The sequence below is a fragment of the Thunnus maccoyii genome, chromosome 16 (assembly GCF_910596095.1).
Source record: "Thunnus maccoyii chromosome 16, fThuMac1.1, whole genome shotgun sequence".
Taxonomy (NCBI): domain Eukaryota; kingdom Metazoa; phylum Chordata; class Actinopteri; order Scombriformes; family Scombridae; genus Thunnus; species Thunnus maccoyii.
This window is the reverse complement of record NC_056548.1, coordinates 475,946-496,865: the sequence shown is the minus strand read 5'-3', so window position 1 is coordinate 496,865 and position 20,920 is coordinate 475,946. Positions and strand designations below refer to the sequence as shown.

General features: G+C 41.0%; 2 protein-coding genes across 2 annotated transcripts in view; both read right to left on the bottom strand.

The window, feature by feature from the left end:
• mapkbp1 (mitogen-activated protein kinase binding protein 1) overlaps positions 1–15,164 on the bottom strand; it is a 63,263-nt gene extending 48,099 nt beyond the window's left edge. Inside the window, exons 1-2 of the mRNA XM_042388783.1 lie at positions 14,651–15,164; positions 5,869–5,960 (exon numbers count right to left, since the gene is read on the bottom strand). Of these exons, the coding sequence (XP_042244717.1) occupies positions 5,869–5,960; positions 14,651–14,776 (218 nt within the window). The 5' untranslated portion in view covers positions 14,777–15,164. The remainder of the gene's footprint in view (positions 1–5,868; positions 5,961–14,650) is intronic.
• Positions 15,165–17,317: 2,153 nt separating this feature from the next.
• mgaa (MAX dimerization protein MGA a) overlaps positions 17,318–20,920 on the bottom strand; it is a 43,755-nt gene continuing 40,152 nt past the window's right edge. The window contains 1 exon segment of the mRNA XM_042388873.1: positions 17,318–19,598. Within this exon segment, the coding sequence (XP_042244807.1) occupies positions 18,838–19,598 (761 nt within the window). The 3' untranslated portion in view covers positions 17,318–18,837.

The following is a 20,920-nucleotide window of genomic DNA, read 5'->3' as shown; positions in this document are numbered from 1 at the left end:
GAAAACTTTTATTTTTTTAAATCCAGGAAACAACTGCTGATTCTCTTCTTCTACTGTCTCATTCATTCATTCATTCATTGTGTTACATGAACGTGTCACATTAACCTACTTTCACCTCGTCTCTCTGACCCACTTCTCCTCACTTCATCGTCTCTCAGCTTCAAACTGTCGTCTTTTCATCCGTAAACTGATTCTGAATCTTCTCATCTGAACACACACACTGACCGACAGCTTCGACCAATCAGCCGCCTCGCTCCCCACACGCTCACAGCTGATTGGACGGCTCTGTGGGACTCTCTGTGGCTGGATCGCCTCCACCGCTCGCCCTCTGACATTCCCATCATTCCTCTGGGCTGAAACAAAACCAACCTGTCTGTCAGCATGAGCCGAGGCTCAGAGAGAGGCTGTGACCTCTGACCTCTGACCTGCTGCTGGGTGATGTCACTGATTTGAACAGAAGCAGGTCATGGTTGGTGTGTCAGAGTTTGTTCATGCACACACACACACACACACACACACACACACACACACACACACACACACACACACACACACTCACTCTGAGCTGCTGACTCAGTGAATGAACATGAAGCTTCTGCAGCTCTGAAACCAGAGCTGGAAATTAAAAGTAACCAAAACCGACATTGTGACTCTAACAGACCTCGTTTTAGTCACATCAACACTCTTTCCTTCATACACATCTACAGTCTCACCCTGTCGTCATGCACTTTTGTTGAGATTTTAGTTTCACAATGCTGTTAATGTTCAAACCAAACCAAGTTGTAACCACAGAATGTATATAAGCTGTGATGTTTAGCCCACAAACCTCTAGGACTTATGGGAAACAATGTTTTTATCTAGACATATGAAGCGAGTCACATGATGTACTGTTGAGAAAGCTTTTGTTCCAAGGCTGGATTTATACTGATTAGCAGAGTTAGATGCTAATGAGAGTTTTAATGAGGTTTTATTATTTCTGGAACAGAATCCAGAGGTTCTGGTTTGACTTCGGCTCTCTGTTAATGATTAAAGGATTTCCACTGATGCCAAAAATCTTTCTGGTTCTGCTCCATCTTTCAGTAAACAGGTTTAATAATAAAATAAATTTTAATTTCACAGTTGTCCTCTGTGATTCCAGTTCTAGTAAATCGGATATGATGTACGGAGACCCACAAGGCTCCATTCTTGGTCCTCTCCTGTTTAAACCAAAGTCTGTATATAAAGACGGACGTAGTGAGCTGTGACGTCACCTGTTGGTTTGATTGGAGCCGGTACAGGGCAGGTAGCGTAATCAAGTAACATTAAACTTAGTGAAATATTGCAACAATAGTCCGACTCAGTGCGAGTCCTGCAGCTGAGGAGAGCAGCAGGTGAGCCACCTGTCAATCACAGCTGTCAATCAACACCCACACAGCAGATATCAAAGCTATTATAAGTCTTCAAATCTTATTAACGGAGCAATAATTCCCAAAATGACCACCAGCACACTTATTAGAGGGGCTGAATGTAGAGACTGAGACCAGAATGACTTGTTGAAAACAATGATTGACTCAGTATTTCTAGAGAAGTTGAGGCTTTTTGAATGGGAGTCAGTTTGAGCGGCTAGCTGCCGTCAGCGGGACTTTAAGGTGCTTCAGACTCAGGACGTGGTCACTGCTGATTGGTTGTAACCATCTGCTTTGACTTCTAGGTTTCTGATGAAACCGCCCTCCTATTACTGACTATCTACAACTATAACTGAATGACACTTATTAACACTATATTGCATTTAACAGCAATATTGGACAGTAAAATGTTAGCAAAAAGGCTTTAAACTCAGGGCTAAAGTTGTCTGGTTAGCTAGCAGCACTGTTGATTATTTAACGTAAAGCAAAGAAAGCTCACAAACATGTATTTACCTTATGTCCCTCCCATTTTATAGGACACATCTCAGAGCTGCAATGTTGTTTTGACAAAAACAATAATTGAGGCTGCTAATAATAGCAAAGGACAACAAGCTAACGCTAATGTTAATCACTTGTGGGTTATAGTTAAAACTACTGATGCTAAAATCACTTCAAAGAGAAATTCTGAAGCTCTGAGTCATTTACAGTTTCATTCAAGTCAAACAGTTTTATGTTGTGTGCTGGGATTGGTTATTCATACCTCAATGGTTCTACACAACATCCACAGATGCAGCTGATAAATAACATAAGTATTAAAATATTACTTATTTTGATAGTTGGAAGACACGTTAAAACGAGACATACAGCACCAGTCAAAGGTATGGATACACCTTCCCATTCACTGCAATGGGGAAGTGCATAAACAAATTCCTAAAAGTGTTTACTTTCAGCGCAAATAATTAGTAAGAGTTCCACTGTGAGGAAGGAGAATCTTGTGCTCTGGTGTATCGATTAAGATATTGTTTGATTGATCGTTATTGAGGTAAGTTTGATGGAAACAGTCGAAAAACAGATTTAAGGCTGCACATGTGTTGCAGGTGTCTCTTAGACTTCCAAAAGAAAACTCATAAATTCCAAGAAACACCTTCTGCACTTCAGTGTTTAAGAAACAAACAAACTCTGTTTCCAGTGAAAAACTCTCTTCTACCCTGTAAGAAAGTTGTTTATGATTTAAACTAACTTCTCCAGCAGAAGAGACCAAATTCAATTATGTGATCTGGTCTTTCAGGTTCAGTGTATCCAGGTGAGTTCAGAAACCACCTGCCAAGTGAACAAGACTTCTTTCTACTGGTTTCTAATGAGCTGGATGTTTACTGTCAATTTCACCAGAAAAAGTGCTACACTCAGTGTGATTACATACTTGAATTCAACCCTCACTTCAACAAACAGCTTTACTTTACTGTTATGTAACTTTAACCTTTAACAGAACAACTTAAACACGACTTGTACACTAACCTTTACCAGAGCCACAAACATTTACTCTACATACACAGACAACTCAGGGTTTTGTTCTTTATTTGTTGACTGAGCTCCACCCTGCATCACTTCCACACTGTCAGTATGAACAAAATATTGACTCAATGACACTCTAAAACAACCCTGGAAATCCCTCAAACACCATAGAGACCACTTCAAGAACTCCTAGAATGCCCAGCCATGTGGTGCCTTTAAAGACCACAGACACTCCTTCAAGAAACCCTGAAACTCCTCAGGAGCATATCCCTGAACACCTAAAACACCCCTGGAACTCCCTCAAAGATCCCTTCAATAACTTCTGGAACTTCAGGAGTGACCACCCATCTCTCCAAGAACCCCTGACACTGTTCAGGAAGGAACTCCTGGAACCCATTTAAGAATTTTTAAAACCCCCTTAAAGACCCTTGATAAACCTATGGTGTCCCTTTAAAGGCCCTTAAAATTCCCTCTGAAACATCCTCACAGACCTCTGAGCCTCCTCATAAACCATAGAGACAATGTCAGGAACTCTTGGAGTCCCCTTACAGCCACATGGTGCCTTTAAACACCACATCAATTCTTTCAAGAACCCCTGAAACCCCATTTAGGAACATACCCCATAACACCTAACCACCCTTGCAATAAAGACCACTGAGATCCATTCAAGAACTTATAGAAACCCCTCAGTAACCACCAAAACTGTTCAAGAAGCCTGACACTGCTCAGGAAGGAAATCCTGGATTCATTAAAACAACTCTGGAATTCCTTCAAAGACCACTGAAGAATTCTAAAGATTCTCAAGAAACCTAAAAATCTCCTTGAAGTCACTGCCAAAGGCCTTTAAAATACCCCCGTGGAGAACCCCGAAACACCCTCACAAACTACTGGAACCCTCTCAAAGACCACAGACCACCTTCGAGAACTCCTGGAATCCCGTTGTATCCATGTGACCCTTGAAACTCTTCGGGAACCCTCAAGAGGACCCCTTAAAAACCCATGAGTGATCAAAACTATTAGAACCCTCTCAAGAGTTCTCAAAACACCCTTGTAAAACCCCGAATCCCCCTGAAGGTGTCCCTTCAAAGGCCCTTACAATCTCATCTAAAAACAACCCTCACAGACCCCCTGGCATTCCCTAAAGGACCTCTTTAAATCCTTGTCAGACACATGTGAACCATCTAAAGACAACTTAAACTTGTTCAAGAAACACTGGAACCCTATTAAAGGCTGCAGAGACCTCATCAACAACTCCTGGTACCCCCTGACACCCCAAGAACCCTCTTAAGAATACACAAAGCCCTATTAAATACCAAAATTCTGTGAATAACACATGATGTAAATTCTTGTGGCCCTTCAAATACCCCCTGGAACACCGAAACACCCTCACAGACCCCCTGGAGCTCCCACAAAAAACTCTTGGAAACCTTGTCAGAGCCATGCAGTGCCTTTACAGACCACAGAAACTCTTTCAAGACCCCCTGAAACTCCAAAGAGGATCCCTGAAAGACCACTGAGTGCCTCTCAAGAACTCCTTGAAGTCTCTCAAGAATCCTAGAAACTCACTTTACTGACCATGCTGTCCCTTTAAATCCTGTCTCAAACACTCCTGAAACATCCAACACAGACCCCTTTGATTCTCTCAAAGATCCAGAGTCCACCTCAAGGTTCCCCTGGAAACACCTCAACAACTCCCTAGTTACCCTGAAGAGCCTCTAGAACTCTTTCAAAGACCCTGAAACACCTTCAAGAAACCCTTGGATCCTTCTTAACGTCTTTTCCAGGAGTCCTCCAGGTAGTTTAAGTGCTCTGCTAGAGGGTAACCTTGATGTCCAGCAGACACATGTCCCATGGAACATACCCATACCACAGTTCCTCATGGACCGCTGTGTGTGTGTTGCCTTGTTGAACACATGATGTGTTTAATCTGATAATCTGATAATGTCATTAGCCTTTAAAGCACTGAGCCTGAGACACAGAGCCACTGAGTGAGTCTGCTACACCGAGTTGATTTATCTTCACATTCCTGTGTGAGTTTAATCTTCTGTGTGAAGTTTCTATGTCTACAGTCACTACAATAACACACAGTAACATGTCTTATATACCATAAGCTGTATGTAAACACACCCACTGTAGTCATGTGTCAGTATCAACAGACTCCACTGAAAGTGATCCTCTAAAAAAGTCCTCAAAAAACCTTCATGTAATTTTAAATCGCGACATACTGTATTTAAAATGTGTTATGAAACTATTTAGATGATATATTACATTTTCTGGAGATAGAAGGGTTCCAGTGTCCTGTTTTCATTCTTTCTTCCACATTTCCTTTCATTGTTCCACACTTCCTTTCGGAATTTTCCTCCATATTTTTCATTTCTTTTTCACTTTTTACGTTTCAAATGGTTTTCACTGCAGGTCCAACTGACACTTCCTGCTCCTTTCAGGTACTGTAAACCACAACTGACCCCTCAAGTCCCTTCAGTACAATTCATCTTATTTCAGTGTTTATACTTCAGGACTTCGACTCCCTTCACAAAATAGACTTTAATAGACACCTAAACTCCATTTAACACACTTTAACTCAGGTCAGTCCATTCAGTTCAAACAACACTCTCACTGTGTTCTAAGTCAACTACTTTCAGTGATAACACTTCACACTTCAATTCCTTTCAGCAATTACATTTAAATTGATCATTGAACTGTCTCTCAGTGCTGATACCTCAACTGCTTTAATTTTGCTTCGGCTTATTCCAGTTATTACATTTTCACACTCACAATTCAAGTATTTTCAGTGCACAACCCTCACTGAATTCTCTCTGACACTAAATGTTTTTGAGCACAAAAGGTGACTGTACTCCAATGTTTCAATAAATCAAATAATAAAAACTGAACCTTAATGGTAAATATATAATCACATCACCAAACTCTCAATCACAGACATACATAAACATAGACAGTATCAGTTTCTCACCCAGCAGGATAAGCCAACAGTCCAGTTCGAGGATCGCAGGACAGTGCCCGGTTCCCTGGAGCCGTGATACCCAGAACCTTCTCCAAGGTCACCTGGAGGGAAAAGGTCAGAAGTCATTAGTTACAGTCAGACACTGGTGACATCCAAACCAAGTAAAGTAGATTTTACTGTCAAAAATCCAGAAAGGTGAACACAGTAGGATGAAATTGTATTATCGTTCAGATGGAAAGGGCCCTTGAGAAGACCTTCTCAAGTAACTTCATAAAATATCTTAAACTAATGAACCCACTCAAACACTCCTGGACTCCTTGAACATGGAACCACTTCACAACACCCGGTAACCTCACACACCAAAACACCTGCGACTGCTCCAAGAATCCATAGAACAAGCTCAAGAACTGCTGCAAACTCTCAGGAACCTTTGAGGCCCCCTAAAACGCTTCTTGTACTCACCCCTGGAGCCCCTTCAAGAACTACTGGAATCCTGTCAAGAAACCTACAACCTCATCAGGAGCTGGTGGAACCATCTAAACCCCTAAAATCCCTAAAACATCTCTTGTATCGACCCTTAAAAAAACCCTTAAGGACTGCTAGAACTCTGATAAGAACCCTACAACCTCCTCAGGAGCTGCTTGAAATTTCAAAACTCTTGAAACCCTCTAAAATACTACTCCTGTACTGTATAATACTGTATCCACCCCTTGTTACCACTTTAAGAGCTGCTGTTACCCTTGTTACCACCCTGCCTCCTCCTCCTCCTCAGGAACTGTTGGAAACATCAAAATCCTTGAAACCCTATAAAATCCACTTATATTCACACCTAGAGCCCCTTCAAAATCAACTAGAACCCTGTCAAGAAACCTACAACTTCCTCAGGAACTGCTGGAAGCGTCTAACCCTTTGCAACCCCCTAAAATATCTCCAAAACCCATCCAAGACCCTGTAATCCAAAACAGATCCCAAAAACTTGCTAACATACCCCTGGAAACCAGTCACAAACTGCTGGAGTTGCCTCATCAATCCTGCTACCATCCTTGACACCACTGAAACCTTTTCAAATAGCCCTGAATCTCTTTCAAGCAGCATTAAAACCCTGTAAAAATAAATATGGAATCTTTTCAGTAATTATTAACCGCCCTCAAACCTCATCAAGAACCAGCAAAACCTTCTAAAAGTCTATGACCCCTTATAACACTCCAGAAATCCCACTCAGGAAACCTTTAAACACACTCAAGGATCACAGGAAGGTCGAGGTTTTCAGTGGTCCGAAGTTTTGTACCAAAACACCTGATAACAGCCCTGTGAAAAAACAAAATAATTAGCTTCCAAACAAACAGAACTACCAGGAAAAAGGACCCGAGGTTTATTACATCTGATCCAGAATGCAGTCGGTCCGAGATTCACAAAGATACCCGAGCTGGTTACACTGGATCAAACTTTGACCAAGACCGACTCAGGTCCTGGATCAGGGCTTAGTTACAGGGAACCAGGTGAACCTGTGAAGATCTGGATCATAAGTCCTCAGAAGACCTGGAACTCCCTGAAAAACTGCTGTTCCCTTTGTGGCATCAGTTGGTCTGTTTTGAGTTTCTGTCTTTGTCCATGAGTCAGTTCATCTTTAAGTATCTATAAAACCAGACTGAAGAGTTTAAGCTCGAGTCGTCTGATTGGCTGATATGACTCTACCAGAAGATTTTTACAGCAGACTCACTTCATCCTCCATGCTGCTAAAAACTGTCCTCCGGCAGCTGGACGAGTCCTGTCCAATCAGACAGTTGTTGAGTCCATCAGTGTCTCTAGACCTGTCTCACTGTAAACCAGACTAAACTTGGACCTGTCTCACTCTGTCAGACTCCAGACATTTTCAAACCAGCAGCTGAAAGTTTTCTGTCCTCAGTCGTGTGCAGTCGGTGACCCTCGGGGCTGTCAGCATGTAATTAGCGTGAAATTAGCATGTAATTATTAGGATATCCTGTGTAGTTTTGTGGAGCGCTACTCGATGCTAAGCTAAGCTAACAACATGAAACTCCAGCACTGAGTGTGTCCTGTGCTCTGTGTGTGTGTGTGTGTGTGTGTCTCACATGACTCTCCTCCTCCCTCTGCACCAAACTCTATTTATATTTTGTTCGTTTTTCCTCAGAGCTCTGAGTTTCTCTCTGGAGGCGACTGAACAGTTTCCTCACATTCTGTCATCGACAACCGATGAAAACACACTGAGATGATTTGTCATCTGACTTTTACTCAGTGATGAGTCACTGCGAGGTGATCGTCTGAACCTGCAGACCTCGCTTCACTTCATCTGCACACACAAACTGACAATATGAAGTAAAAACTGACTCGCACACGCTCAGGAAACTTTGTTGGAAGAAAACTTCCTGCAGACAGCTGAGAGTTTAAAACCGTCTCAAGCTTCTGCAAACAATCTGCAATCAACTTTAACTTCCTGTTGAATTCCACAGCTGATGATGTAAACAACATCAACAACAGGAGTGAGCAGTGACAGTTTGTGACAAGAAGCACAATCATACAGATGTATTATTTGAAAGGTTTGTGTACTAATATATTAATATGTATAAATCTTTTCTATCCAGGTTATTCAATGATTCCTCTTTCTAATGAATAACATTAAGATGTTTAACTGTAATCCAGACTAACTTTAGACCTGTTTCTAGATTAAATGTAGACCTGTTTCATTCTGATCCAGACTAACTTTAGACCTGTTTCTAGACTAAACATAGACCTGTTTCATTCTGATCCAGACTAACTTTAGACCTGTTTCATTCTGATCCAGACTAACTTTAGACCTGTTTCATTCTAATCCAGACTAACTTTAGACCTGTTTCTAGACTGAACATAGACCTGTTTCATTCTGATCCAGACTAACTTTAGACCTGTTTCATTCTGATCCAGACTAACTTTAGACCTGTTTCATTCTGATCCAGACTAACTTTAGACCTGTTTCATTCTAATCCAGACTAACTTTAGACCTGTTTCTAGACTAAACATGGACCTGTTTCATTCTGATCCAGACTAACTTTAGACCTGTTTCATTCTGATCCAGACTAACTTTAGACCTGTTTCATTCTGATCCAGACTAACTTTAGACCTGTTTCATTCTAATCCAGACTAACTTTAGACCTGTTTCTAGACTAAACATAGACCTGTTTCATTCTGATCCAGACTAACTTTAGACCTGTTTCTAGACTAAACATAGACCTGTTTCATTCTAATCCAGACTAACTTTAGACCTGTTTCATTCTGATCCAGACTAACTTTAGACCTGTTTCTAGATTAAATGTAGACCTGTTTCATTCTGATCCAGACTAGCTTGAGACCTGTTTCTAGACTAAACATAGACCTGTTTCATTCTGATCCAGACTAACTTTAGACCTGTTTCTAGACTAAACATAGACCTGTTTCATTCTGATCCAGACTAACTTTAGACCTGTTTCATTCTGATCCAGACTAACTTTAGACCTGTTTCATTCTAATCCAGACTAACTTTAGACCTGTTTCTAGACTGAACATAGACCTGTTTCATTCTGATCCAGACTAACTTTAGACCTGTTTCATTCTGATCCAGACTAACTTTAGACCTGTTTCATTCTGATCCAGACTAACTTTAGACCTGTTTCATTCTAATCCAGACTAACTTTAGACCTGTTTCTAGACTAAACATGGACCTGTTTCATTCTGATCCAGACTAACTTTAGACCTGTTTCATTCTGATCCAGACTAACTTTAGACCTGTTTCATTCTGATCCAGACTAACTTTAGACCTGTTTCATTCTAATCCAGACTAACTTTAGACCTGTTTCTAGACTAAACATAGACCTGTTTCATTCTAATCCAGACTAACTTTAGACCTGTTTCTAGACTAAACATAGACCTGTTTCATTCTGATCCAGACTAACTTTAGACCTGTTTCTAGACTAAACATAGACCTGTTTCATTCTAATCCAGACTAACTTTAGACCTGTTTCATTCTGATCCAGACTAACTTTAGACCTGTTTCTAGATTAAATGTAGACCTGTTTCATTCTGATCCAGACTAGCTTGAGACCTGTTTCTAGACTAAACATAGACCTGTTTCATTCTGATCCAGACTAACTTTAGACCTGTTTCTAGACTAAACATAGACCTGTTTCATTCTGATCCAGACTAACTTTAGACCTGTTTCATTCTGATCCAGACTAACTTTAGACCTGTTTCATTCTAATCCAGACTAACTTTAGACCTGTTTCTAGACTAAACATGGACCTGTTTCATTCTGATCCAGACTAACTTTAGACCTGTTTCATTCTGATCCAGACTAACTTTAGACCTGTTTCATTCTAATCCAGACTAACTTTAGACCTGTTTCTAGACTAAACATAGACCTGTTTCATTCTAATCCAGACTAACTTTAGACCTGTTTCTAGACTAAACATAGACCTGTTTCATTCTAATCCAGACTAACTTTAGACCTGTTTAATTCTAATCCAGACTAACTTTAGACCTGTTTCTAGACTAAACATGGACCTGTTTCATTCTGATCCAGACTAGCTTGAGACCTGTTTCTAGACTAAACATAGACCTGTTTCATTCTGATCCAGACTAACTTTAGACCTGTTTCTAGACTAAACATAGACCTGTTTCATTCTGATCCAGACTAACTTTGGACCTGTTTCATTCTAATCCAGACTAACTTTAGACCTGTTTCTAGAGTAAATGTAGACCTGTTCATTCTAATCCAGACTAATTTAAGACCTGTTTCTAGAGTAAATGTAGACCTGTTTCATTCTAATCCAGACTAACTTGAGACCTGTTTCATTCTAATCCAGACTAAACATAGACCTGTTTCATTCTAATCCAGACTAACTTGAGACCTGTTTCTAGAGTAAATGTTGACCTGTTTCATTCTAATCCAGACTAACTTTAGACCTGTTTCTAGAGTAAATGTAGACCTGTTCATTCTAATCCAGACTAACTTAAGACCTGTTTCTAGAGTAAATGTAGACCTGTTTCATTCTAATCCAGACTAACTTGAGACCTGTTTCATTCTAATCCAGACTAAACATAGACCTGTTTCATTCTAATCCAGACTAACTTGAGACCTGTTTCTAGAGTAAATGTTGACCTGTTTCATTCTAATCCAGACTAACTTTAGACCTGTTTCTAGAGTAAATGTTGACCTGTTTCATTCTAATCCAGACTAACTTGAGACCTGTTTCTAGAGTAAATGTAGACCTGTTTCATTCTGATCCAGACTAACTTTAGACCTGTTTGTAGACTGAACATAGACCTGTTTCATTCTGATCCAGACTAACTTTAGACCTGTTTCTAGAGTAAATGTAGACCTGTTTCATTCTGATCCAGCCTAACTTTAGACCTGTTTCTAGACTGAACATAGACCTGTTTCATTCTGATCCAGACTAACTTGAGACCTGTTTCTAGAGTAAATGTAGACCTGTTTCATTCTGATCCAGACTAACTTTAGACCTGTTTCATTCTAATCCAGACTAACTTTAGACCTGTTTCATTCTGATCCAGACTAACTTTAGACCTGTTTCTAGAGTAAATGTAGACCTGTTTCATTCTGATCCAGACTAACTTTAGACCTGTTTCATTCTAATCCAGACTAACTTTAGACCTGTTTCATTCTGATCCAGACTAACTTTAGACCTGTTTCATTCTGATCCAGACTAACTTTACACCTGTTTCTAGACTGAACATAGACCTGTTTCATTCTGATCCAGACTAACTTGAGACCTGTTTCTAGAGTAAATGTAGACCTGTTTCATTCTGATCCAGACTAACTTTAGACCTGTTTCATTCTAATCCAGACTAACTTTAGACCTGTTTCATTCTGATCCAGACTAACTTTAGACCTGTTTCTAGACTGAACATAGACCTGTTTCATTCTGATCCAGACTAACTTGAGACCTGTTTCTAGAGTAAATGTAGACCTGTTTCATTCTGATCCAGACTAACTTTAGACCTGTTTCATTCTGATCCAGACTAACTTTAGACCTGTTTCTAGAGTAAATGTAGACCTGTTTCATTCTGATCCAGACTAACTTTAGACCTGTTTCATTCTGATCCAGACTAACTTTAGACCTGTTTCTAGAGTAAATGTAGACCTGTTTCATTCTGATCCAGACTAACTTTAGACCTGTTTCATTCTAATCCAGACTAACTTTAGGCCTGTTTCATTCTGATCCAGACTAACTTTAGACCTGTTTCATTCTGATCCAGACTAACTTTAGACCTGTTTCATTCTGATCCAGACCTGTCTAACTAAACTCAGATCTGTCTAAATCAGAGTAAATACTAATTAAATCTCGTTTAAAGACTGAGGGAGTCTCTTTTTCTTTCCACTTGAACAAATCACAGCTGTTTATTTTCCTCCTGAATGTTTTTGACTCATCAGTTGGAGGAAGAACAGCAGCTCTCAGCTGTGACACTAAAGGGCCTCTAGAGAAACCAGATGCAACATCTGATTCAGGTAAAAACTTCAGTTTGATATGAAGAAATATGTTCTGTATTTTGGTTTCAACAGGACATCTTCAAAGATTTTTAGTCTTAGTTTGATCACTTCATATTTCAGCAGTTGTGATACTCGGCTCCGTCTACGCGGCCTGTTCAAGGCGGGAACGCTGCACCTTTACTCTGCCTCTCCGCTCCGTGCAGGAGGAACGGACACGGAGCGGAGAGGCAGAGTCACTCTGCGTCTGTGTATTGATCTCTGTAGAAAACAACCTGCTGTCTAATCCAGTGTGTGTTAGCTTTAGCGCTAACGCGAATCCTCTAGACAGGAAGCTAACAGGCTGCAGCACACACACACACACACACACATGTGGAGGAAGAGGAGGAGGAGCAGGAGGAGGAGCAGGAGGAGGAGGAAGAGGAGGAGGAGCAGGAGGAAGAGGAGGAGGAGGAAGAGGAGGAGGGGGAGGAGGAGGAAGAGGAGGAGGAGCAGGAGGAGGAGCAGGAGGAGGGGCAGGAGGAGGAGGAAGAAGAGGAGGAGCAGGAGGAAGAGGAGGAGGAGGAAGAGGAGGAGGAGGAGTAGGAGGAGGAGCAGGAGGAAGAGGAGGAGGAGGAGGAGGAGGAGGAGTAGGAGGAGGAGCAGGAGGAAGAGGAGGAGGAGGGGGAGCAGGAGGAGGAGGAGGAGGAGCAGGAGGAAGAGGAGGAAGAGGAGAAGGAAGAGGAGGAAGAGGAGGAGCAGGAGGAGGAGGAGGAGGAGCAGGAGGAAGAGGAGGAGGAGGAGGAAGAGGAGGAGGAGTAGGAGGAGGAGGAAGAAGAGGAGGAGGAGACAGAACGCTCTGCTGAGGTCTTATTGATTAATTATTATTGATTAATCTGTCCAATATTTTTACAATGAACTGATTAATTATTTAAACTTTATAAAGTGACAAATTGTTTTTCACAAGATGTTGAAACTATGATGATGTCATTGATAATGATGTCATCATTAATTAACAGACTGTTGTTAATCAGCTGATTAGTTTATTGATTTCATCAGTAAAAGTGAAATAAAGATGAAGATGAGTCTGAGGTTTAACAGCATGATGACGGACATGAAACCATCAGACGTGTGAGGAGCGATGATGAGGAGGCTGTAACCTTTCTCACATGATGACTGATGACTTTCCTGCAGTAAATATTCAAAACCTTCATGTGTTCAGTTGGATTAATAAAACAACCTTTTACTGTCTACTTCTAGAATATATTCTAGAATATATTCTAGGATATATGTGACTGTGTTTATTTTATGAATTAAAACCATCAATAAACAGAAAGAGAGAAACACTGAGCTGCATTTGGATGAAACTGTGACAAAGAAACAAGAACAAACAGCTCAAACACAAAGCATGCTGGGAGTTTATATTGACTTTAAGATGAATGAAGCTGCTGACAGACGGACGGAAGCCCTGCAGGGACAAACACTGACGGAACCTGACTGACTGCTCTTTATCTTCCATCTCTGTGACGACTTCACGTCCTGATTCTACTTTTCAGGTAATTCAGCAGCGCAGAGCTGCAGCCGTCAAAATTAATCAGCAACTAGTTTTAATAATCAATTAATCATCTTGTTTTTTAATGAGCTGGTTTCAGCTTCTCACATGTGAAGATCTTCTGTCATATATGAAACAGCTGATCTGAAAACATCTCTGAGGGTTTGACAGATGAAGGAATGATGAAGGTTGGAGGCTGTCGAGTGTTTCACAAACTGACCTGCAGACGTTCAAACTGTAACAAGACAAAAGACTTCAGAGATGAAAACTAACTGGTTGGTTTGAAAAATGTATTCAAATGTAAAACAAATGTTTTCTCAACGTTACATTCAGGTTTATATTTCAGCTCGAGTGCGGTTTCTTTCAACAGTGAGTTTACAGAACGAGGTAACGGAAACAGAAATGTGATGAAAAAGAAGATCAGAGAAACAGTCTGGTCCTTTAAACATGAATCATTTAAAGATTCTTTCTGCTCCTTGATGAATTGAATTATTACAAAATGTTCATCAACATTTCAGTGATGATAAAACGTTCTTCTGCTGTCTGATGATGTTTGTGAACATTTATCCCACAGCACCTGAACGCAGCATCAGCACAAACATGTGTAAATTATTACAGAAATGTTTAATATTAAAATATTATAAAACTACAGATTCTGAATATCTGAGTGAGAGCTGATCAATCAACATCAATGATTATAATGAGGTCAGAATAACAGAAACACTGACTGTGCACGCGCGTGTGTGAGAGTGAGGAGCGTGCGTGTGTGTGTGCGGCGTGCTCACCCTGTCCGTCAGGTTCTCTTTGTGCCGCGCCGCCGCCGCGCCGCTCCGCCGCCGCAGTTTGATGGACGGGGAGCGCAGCAGGCTCTTGATGCGGCTGCGGATCGTGCCGCTTCCCTCCGCGCTCATCGCGCCGTTAGCTGCCGGTTAGCTGCGTCTCTCAGCGGCTGAAGCTTCTCTCTGTCGCGCTCTCCGCCGCCGCCGCCGCCGCTGCTGTCATGCTGTCTGCGGGCCGAGCCGTGCCGGGCCGTGCCGGGCCGGAGGGGTCAGCTAGCCCGGCTCTGCTTCTGGCTCTGGACTGATCCGGATCACAGGCTGCGGTCCCGCGACTGCTCCGCATCTTATTTCTCCGCCGCAGAGAGAAGAGACGCGGCGGCTCCGACACGACTAGGACCGGACTGATGACTGACGCACCGCCGCCGTCAAGACCGCACGCGGCGATGACGTTAACACTTCCTGTCAGGCTTTTCAGAAGAAAACATTATCTAGATCAGCTGTTCAGGACCCTTCAAAGAAACCCTGTGACCACTTCTGACCCCCGACCCCCATGTTGGGAACCACAGATCTGAGTCAAATCAGGTTTATTTATAAAGGTCAATATCACCAATCAGAGGAGGCCGTCCAGCCTCCGTCAGAAGACCAGGAACATGACAGAAAGCTCAGGAAGAGCAGCAGAGGAGGGTTATCCTCTGCAACAGGGCAGAGTTACCCTCTGCATGATGTTTACAGTAAACACACAAACACAAACACAAACAATCTTCTGTTGCCGGACACGAGCTTCTCTTTACATCATTCACAAGATCTTTACATGAAACAGAAAATTCACTTCAAAACAACTTTATTTATCCAGCAGCTGTTTGACAGAAACACAACAAAGAAAACAAAACAAACTACATCATGTGACATGTTGTAGTTTATTTACTGTGTGTGTGTGTGTGTGTGTGTGTGTGTGTGTGTCTCCAGGTCTTTTTAGGACATTTTGTGTAAACATTACAGACTGGTTTCGTTCACTGGTTTCCAGTTAACACTGTTGAATGTAAAACAAGCGTCCGACTGGTCTGAGTTCAGTGAATTATTGAAGCTGTTTGATATGAAAGTTTGTTTTAATATGTTGTTGTTTTGTTTGTTTAAAATGACATCAAAACAAAAATAAAACTTGACTGAAGTTTCAAAAGGAAATAAAACCTGATTTACTGTCGTTAACGATCATTTAACATCAATCAATTACAGTATTTGTTTGGCAGATTTGTTGGAATATCCTGTAAGAGAAACTTTATTGATCCTATAAAGATAAACTTTATTGATCCTATAAAGATAAACTTTATTGATCCCATAAAGATAAACTTTTGAGCCCATAAAGATAAACTTTATTCATCCCATAAAGATAAACTTTATTCATCCCATAAAGATAAACTTTATTCATCCCATAAAGGGAAACTGTTCCCCCGACCCTTTTATTTTGAAGATGTAGTCTCCTCGCTTCCGGTGGCCTCGTGTCTGACTCGCTCAGGTTGACGCAGACCTGACGCCTGCGCGCGCAGCGGCGCCTCCCAGCGGCGGAAACACAAACTGCAGCTTTACACATTAGTTAAATACACATGGAGCGGCGACAGGAAATGACGTGTTGGAGGGCGGAAACCACGTGACCACACTGAAAATTCAAGTAAATTATAAATTGAAGAATAGATTTATGATGCAGAGTGTTTTTATTCAGATTTTCTACTTTATTTGTCTTTTCTTTGACATTGAAACTTCTGTTTGAAGTGAAAACATTTAATAAAAAGAAAAATAATAATTATATTTCATGTTCACAGTTTGTTTTTGAGTTTACGACTCAAATATTTCTGTCACGTGTTCTTTTCAGAAGTCAGTGTTTAAAAAAGTACGGAAGCAAAAAGAGGCCAAAAGTAATTTGAATTCTATAAACAACTGAATACCTGAAATTTAACCTTTAATCTTTAATTCCTCTGATATCTCCAGACGGTGTGTAGATATATACGTACGCATATGTAAATATATATTTTTCTTTTAATTTCCAGCGTTTCCATATTAGTCTGAGCTCTTCTTTCTCGGATCATGTGACTGACAGAAAGCAACGTGATTGGACAGCAGTCAGACGTTTTCTTTTCTTTTTTAATTATTAGATTGTAAAAAAAAAACAAAACTGAAAACTAAATTTGATCAACATGAAAAGTTTTTTGAACATTTGATAAACTTTTTTTCTTTATGTGTGAAGTCTAAAAAAGTTAAAATTATGTTTTTGAAAGTTTTGAAAAAAACCTTTTTTTTTTTTTCAAATAAATGGTTTTCAAATGAAATATTTCAGTGTTTAAATGTCCTTTCTTTGCCTCCGTACAGGTCTGTAAGGACGATGCATTCAGGTGCTCTCCAATAAATCAGATAAATGACTTTCCTGAGTGAAAACTTTCAGCTCTTCTCTAAATTACTGATTTTTTTAAATCAGTGTTTAAATTAGTTTTTAAATATTTCACTTTGCAATTTAATGGTTTGATTCCCTCTTATATTACCATATTTGCAGAATTTAGTTTTTATAATTATATTTTTTTCATTTTAAAAACTTTTTTCACACATTCAGTAAAATAAGACTTGAAGCTTCAGTAAAACAGTTTAAAAATATTATTTTGTCATTTAGGAAAAACGATCCAGACGTCGTACATATTCAAACTTTATTTATATTAGAGTCGTATTGCGAGGCCTTTAGACAACACATATTTACATCAGGAAGGTTTTAATGTACAAAAATACAATTTTAGGAAAAGAAAAAGAGAAGCAGCTTCGTCTGTTAACAGTCGTCTCACACAAACAGCAGACTGCTCCTTTAATCCTCCCGCCGGTCCGTGAACACTGAGTCCAGGTAAAGGTGAGTCCAGGTAAAGGTGAGTCCAGGTGAGACGAGCTGCCGTTTCCTGTAAAGAGTCTTTAGTGTTTAAAAATGAAAGAACGATTCTCTTTATTCCTTAAAAACAAATAAAACTGAAACTGATTTGAACAGCAGCTCCAACGTTCAAAAAAAACCTTCGACGACACATCTGGTCCTGAAACGACTCGACTTCCTGTCAGAAAACTGTGAAATAGATGCAGTAACGACAACAGACAACAAATATGGAATCTGGAGAATAAAGTTGTAATAATTTGAGAAAAAAGTCAGAATATGAAGAGAATTCAGCATCTTTACTAATAAATGTTGAGTTTTTTCTTGACATTTTGGAGTTTTGGTGAAGTGAAACTAAGTTTTAGAAGCTTAAAGATAAAATAAACTGAACGTTTCCATCTGCAGAAACATACTGCAGTATTAGTAGTATTACTGCAGTATTAGTAGTATTACTGTGTGTATTAGTAGTATTACTGTGTGTGTTAGTATTCGTATTGATGCAGGTTACAGATGTGAATATTTAGAAACATCTTCTTCTTCTTCTTCAGTGGTCGTTTTGCGTGTTGACTGTCGGGATCTGGACGTTAACTCGTCTGCCTCCAACAAACAAAATAAAATCCAGATTCTACAGGAAGTTGTAATATTTTCAGAATAAAGTCACAGTATGTTTCATTTCATTATCGACTGACGAGTTCAGAATATTAAACCTTTATTTCTTATTCTCATAACTTTTCCCTCAAAATATTTAAACTTTATTCTCCAAATATTGAGAATTTGTTCTAAAAAATGCAACTTCTTCCTCCAGATGTTTCTGTTTTATTCTCTCTCAGGTTTGTTTTAAACAATCAGAAACACAAAGTTTCAGCAGCTTCTTCTTCTTCTTCTTCTTCTTCTTCTTCTCTTGAAGATCTTTGGAAATCAGAAACACGTCTGAATGTTGCTGCGACTTCATGAAACGTGGCCTCAAATCTCTTCTGGCAACTGCAGCAACATCCCATCATCAGTTGCCTCAAACGTTGCCGTGGTTACACGATGCTGCGGAGGACGGAGCTGAAGGTTTCGATCAGAAAGAAAAACGATGACGTGGACAAAATAAATAAAACACCAACAAACGTCTGAACATCATTTCAGATCTTCTGTAAACATGAAAGAAAAGTCCGACTCGTCGTCACGGCAACAGCAGGGCTTCTGATTGGCCAGACAGCGTCACATGTTCTCGATGCGTCACAAACTGCTGCTGAAATGTGGGAACCAATCAGAGAACGACCAGTAAGATCCTAAACCTTCTGTGACATCATCAGCTGGGCGGGGCTCCTCTCAGTCCCAGAGGCACCAGCCTCGGCATCGGCCTCCACGCCACGCCGCCCTCCCTCTGGCGCCCCCCCCCCCCCCCCCCTGCTGCGGCTCTGTCACTGCTGACGGGGTCCGCCGTCTTGGCCCCGCCCACCTTCATCTGCAGTAGAGGGGGCGGAGCCAGGACGCCGCCTTTAGCGCTCTCGTTAGCGGATCCTTCCTGCGTCGTCTCTGGGTGGCCGTTAAGCCCCGCCTCCTCCATCCCCGTGGTGACGGTGTCATCAGAGTCTGAGTCCAGCTGCAGGAGCCAGGGGCTGTGGGCTTGTCCCTCGCCGTCCCCCGGGACGTCCTTTAGCGGTTTCTCTGGTAACGTCTGCCCGTTGAGGAAGACGATCTCGTCAAGGAGCGACGTCAGACTCTCGTAGTCTGCATCCTGCTGAGGCTCCGCCCCCGGAGGCCCCGCCCCCGGAGGCTCCGCCCCTGTGACATCAGTATGATGAGCGGCGCTCGACCTCGAGGACGGAGAGGACGACGGTCCCTGAGACGAAGACGAGGAGGACTCAGGTGTGATGTCAGTCTGGGATGAAGGCCGGTCCTGATCTTTCATCTGGTCTGAGGGCTGATCAGAGACCGCCGGGGGGCGAGGAGCTGCTGGAGGGGCTTTCTCTTGTTGTTGTTGTTGTTGTTGTTGTTGTTGTTGTTGTTGTTGTGGTGTTGGTGATGTCGGGGGTTTCACCAGCTGCAGCAGGTTGTTGAAGTTTGCAGCTGTGGACGATAAAAACGTCGGTCAGCTGATGTAAACATGTAAACATGTAAACAATGCAGGATGTTAAATGTGTCTGTTAGAAGTAAACATGATGAACGATGAGTCACAAACACCGAATGTAAACATAAACAAACAAACAAACAAAGTGAAGATGTTTCAGTCGACTGGTTTAGATGCTCAGTGATTTAGTTTGTTAGTTAATCAGCTGTTAGACTGTTAATTAATTAATTAATTCATTAAGAATGAAACTGATGGTTTGAGTCAATCAGTTCATTACATAGATAATTAGTCACTTACTGACTCGTTAGTGAGTCAATCAGCCAGTAGGTGACCTCGTTAACCAGTTAACCCTCTATGTAAACCGACCAGGCTCGCCTTGGATCAGCACTTAGTGATGCTGCTATAGGCCTAGACTGCTGGGGGACTTCCCATGATGCACTGGGCTCCTCTCTCCTCCTCTTCCTCTTCATCTGTATGTATTCATGTAACATCAATGTCGTCACTAACTTTGCTTCTTCCTCTGAGTTTTTTGTTTTTTCACGGTCCTGTCGGCGTCCTTCCCCGTCTGCTGCTGCTGCTGTTGTTGTTGTTGTTGTTGTTGTTGTTGTTGTTGTTGTTGTTGTTGTTATGATTGTTGTTATTCTGCCCCCCCCCCCCCCCACCACCCTCCCCCCCTTTCCCTCTTTCTTTCTCTCTCTCAACCCAACCGGTCAAAGATGGCCGCCCACCTAGAGTCTGGTTCTGTTGGTCTCTGTTTCAGACCTGACGGGACTTCTGTTGTGATTTGACACTATAAATAAAAATGAATTGATTGATTGATTAACTCTGCTCGTTAGTTAATTACTGAGTCTGTTAGTAGTTTGTTTGTGTGATCAGTAAAATATTAGATTAGTCAGTTAACGAGTTCATCAGTCAGTTATTAGTAATTAGTTGGATCGTTAGTTAATCGTTAGTTAATTAGTTGGATCGTTAGTTAGTTAGTTGATTGTTGGTTAATTAGTTGGTTCATTAATTGATCATCAGTTAATTAGTTGGTTCATTAGTTGATCATTAGTCAATTAGTTGGTTTGTTAGTTAATTAGTTGGTTCGTTAGTTAATTAGTTGGTTCGTTAGTTGATCATTAGTCAATTAGTTGGTTTGTTAGTTAATTAGTTGGTTCATTAGTTGTTCGTTAGTTAATTAGTTGGTTCGTTAGTTAATTAGTTGATTGTTGGTTAATTAGTTGGATTGTTAGTTGGTTTGTTAGTTAATTAGTTGGTTCGTTAGTTAATTAGTTGGTTCATTAGTTGTTCGTTAGTTAATTAGTTGGTTCGTTAGTTA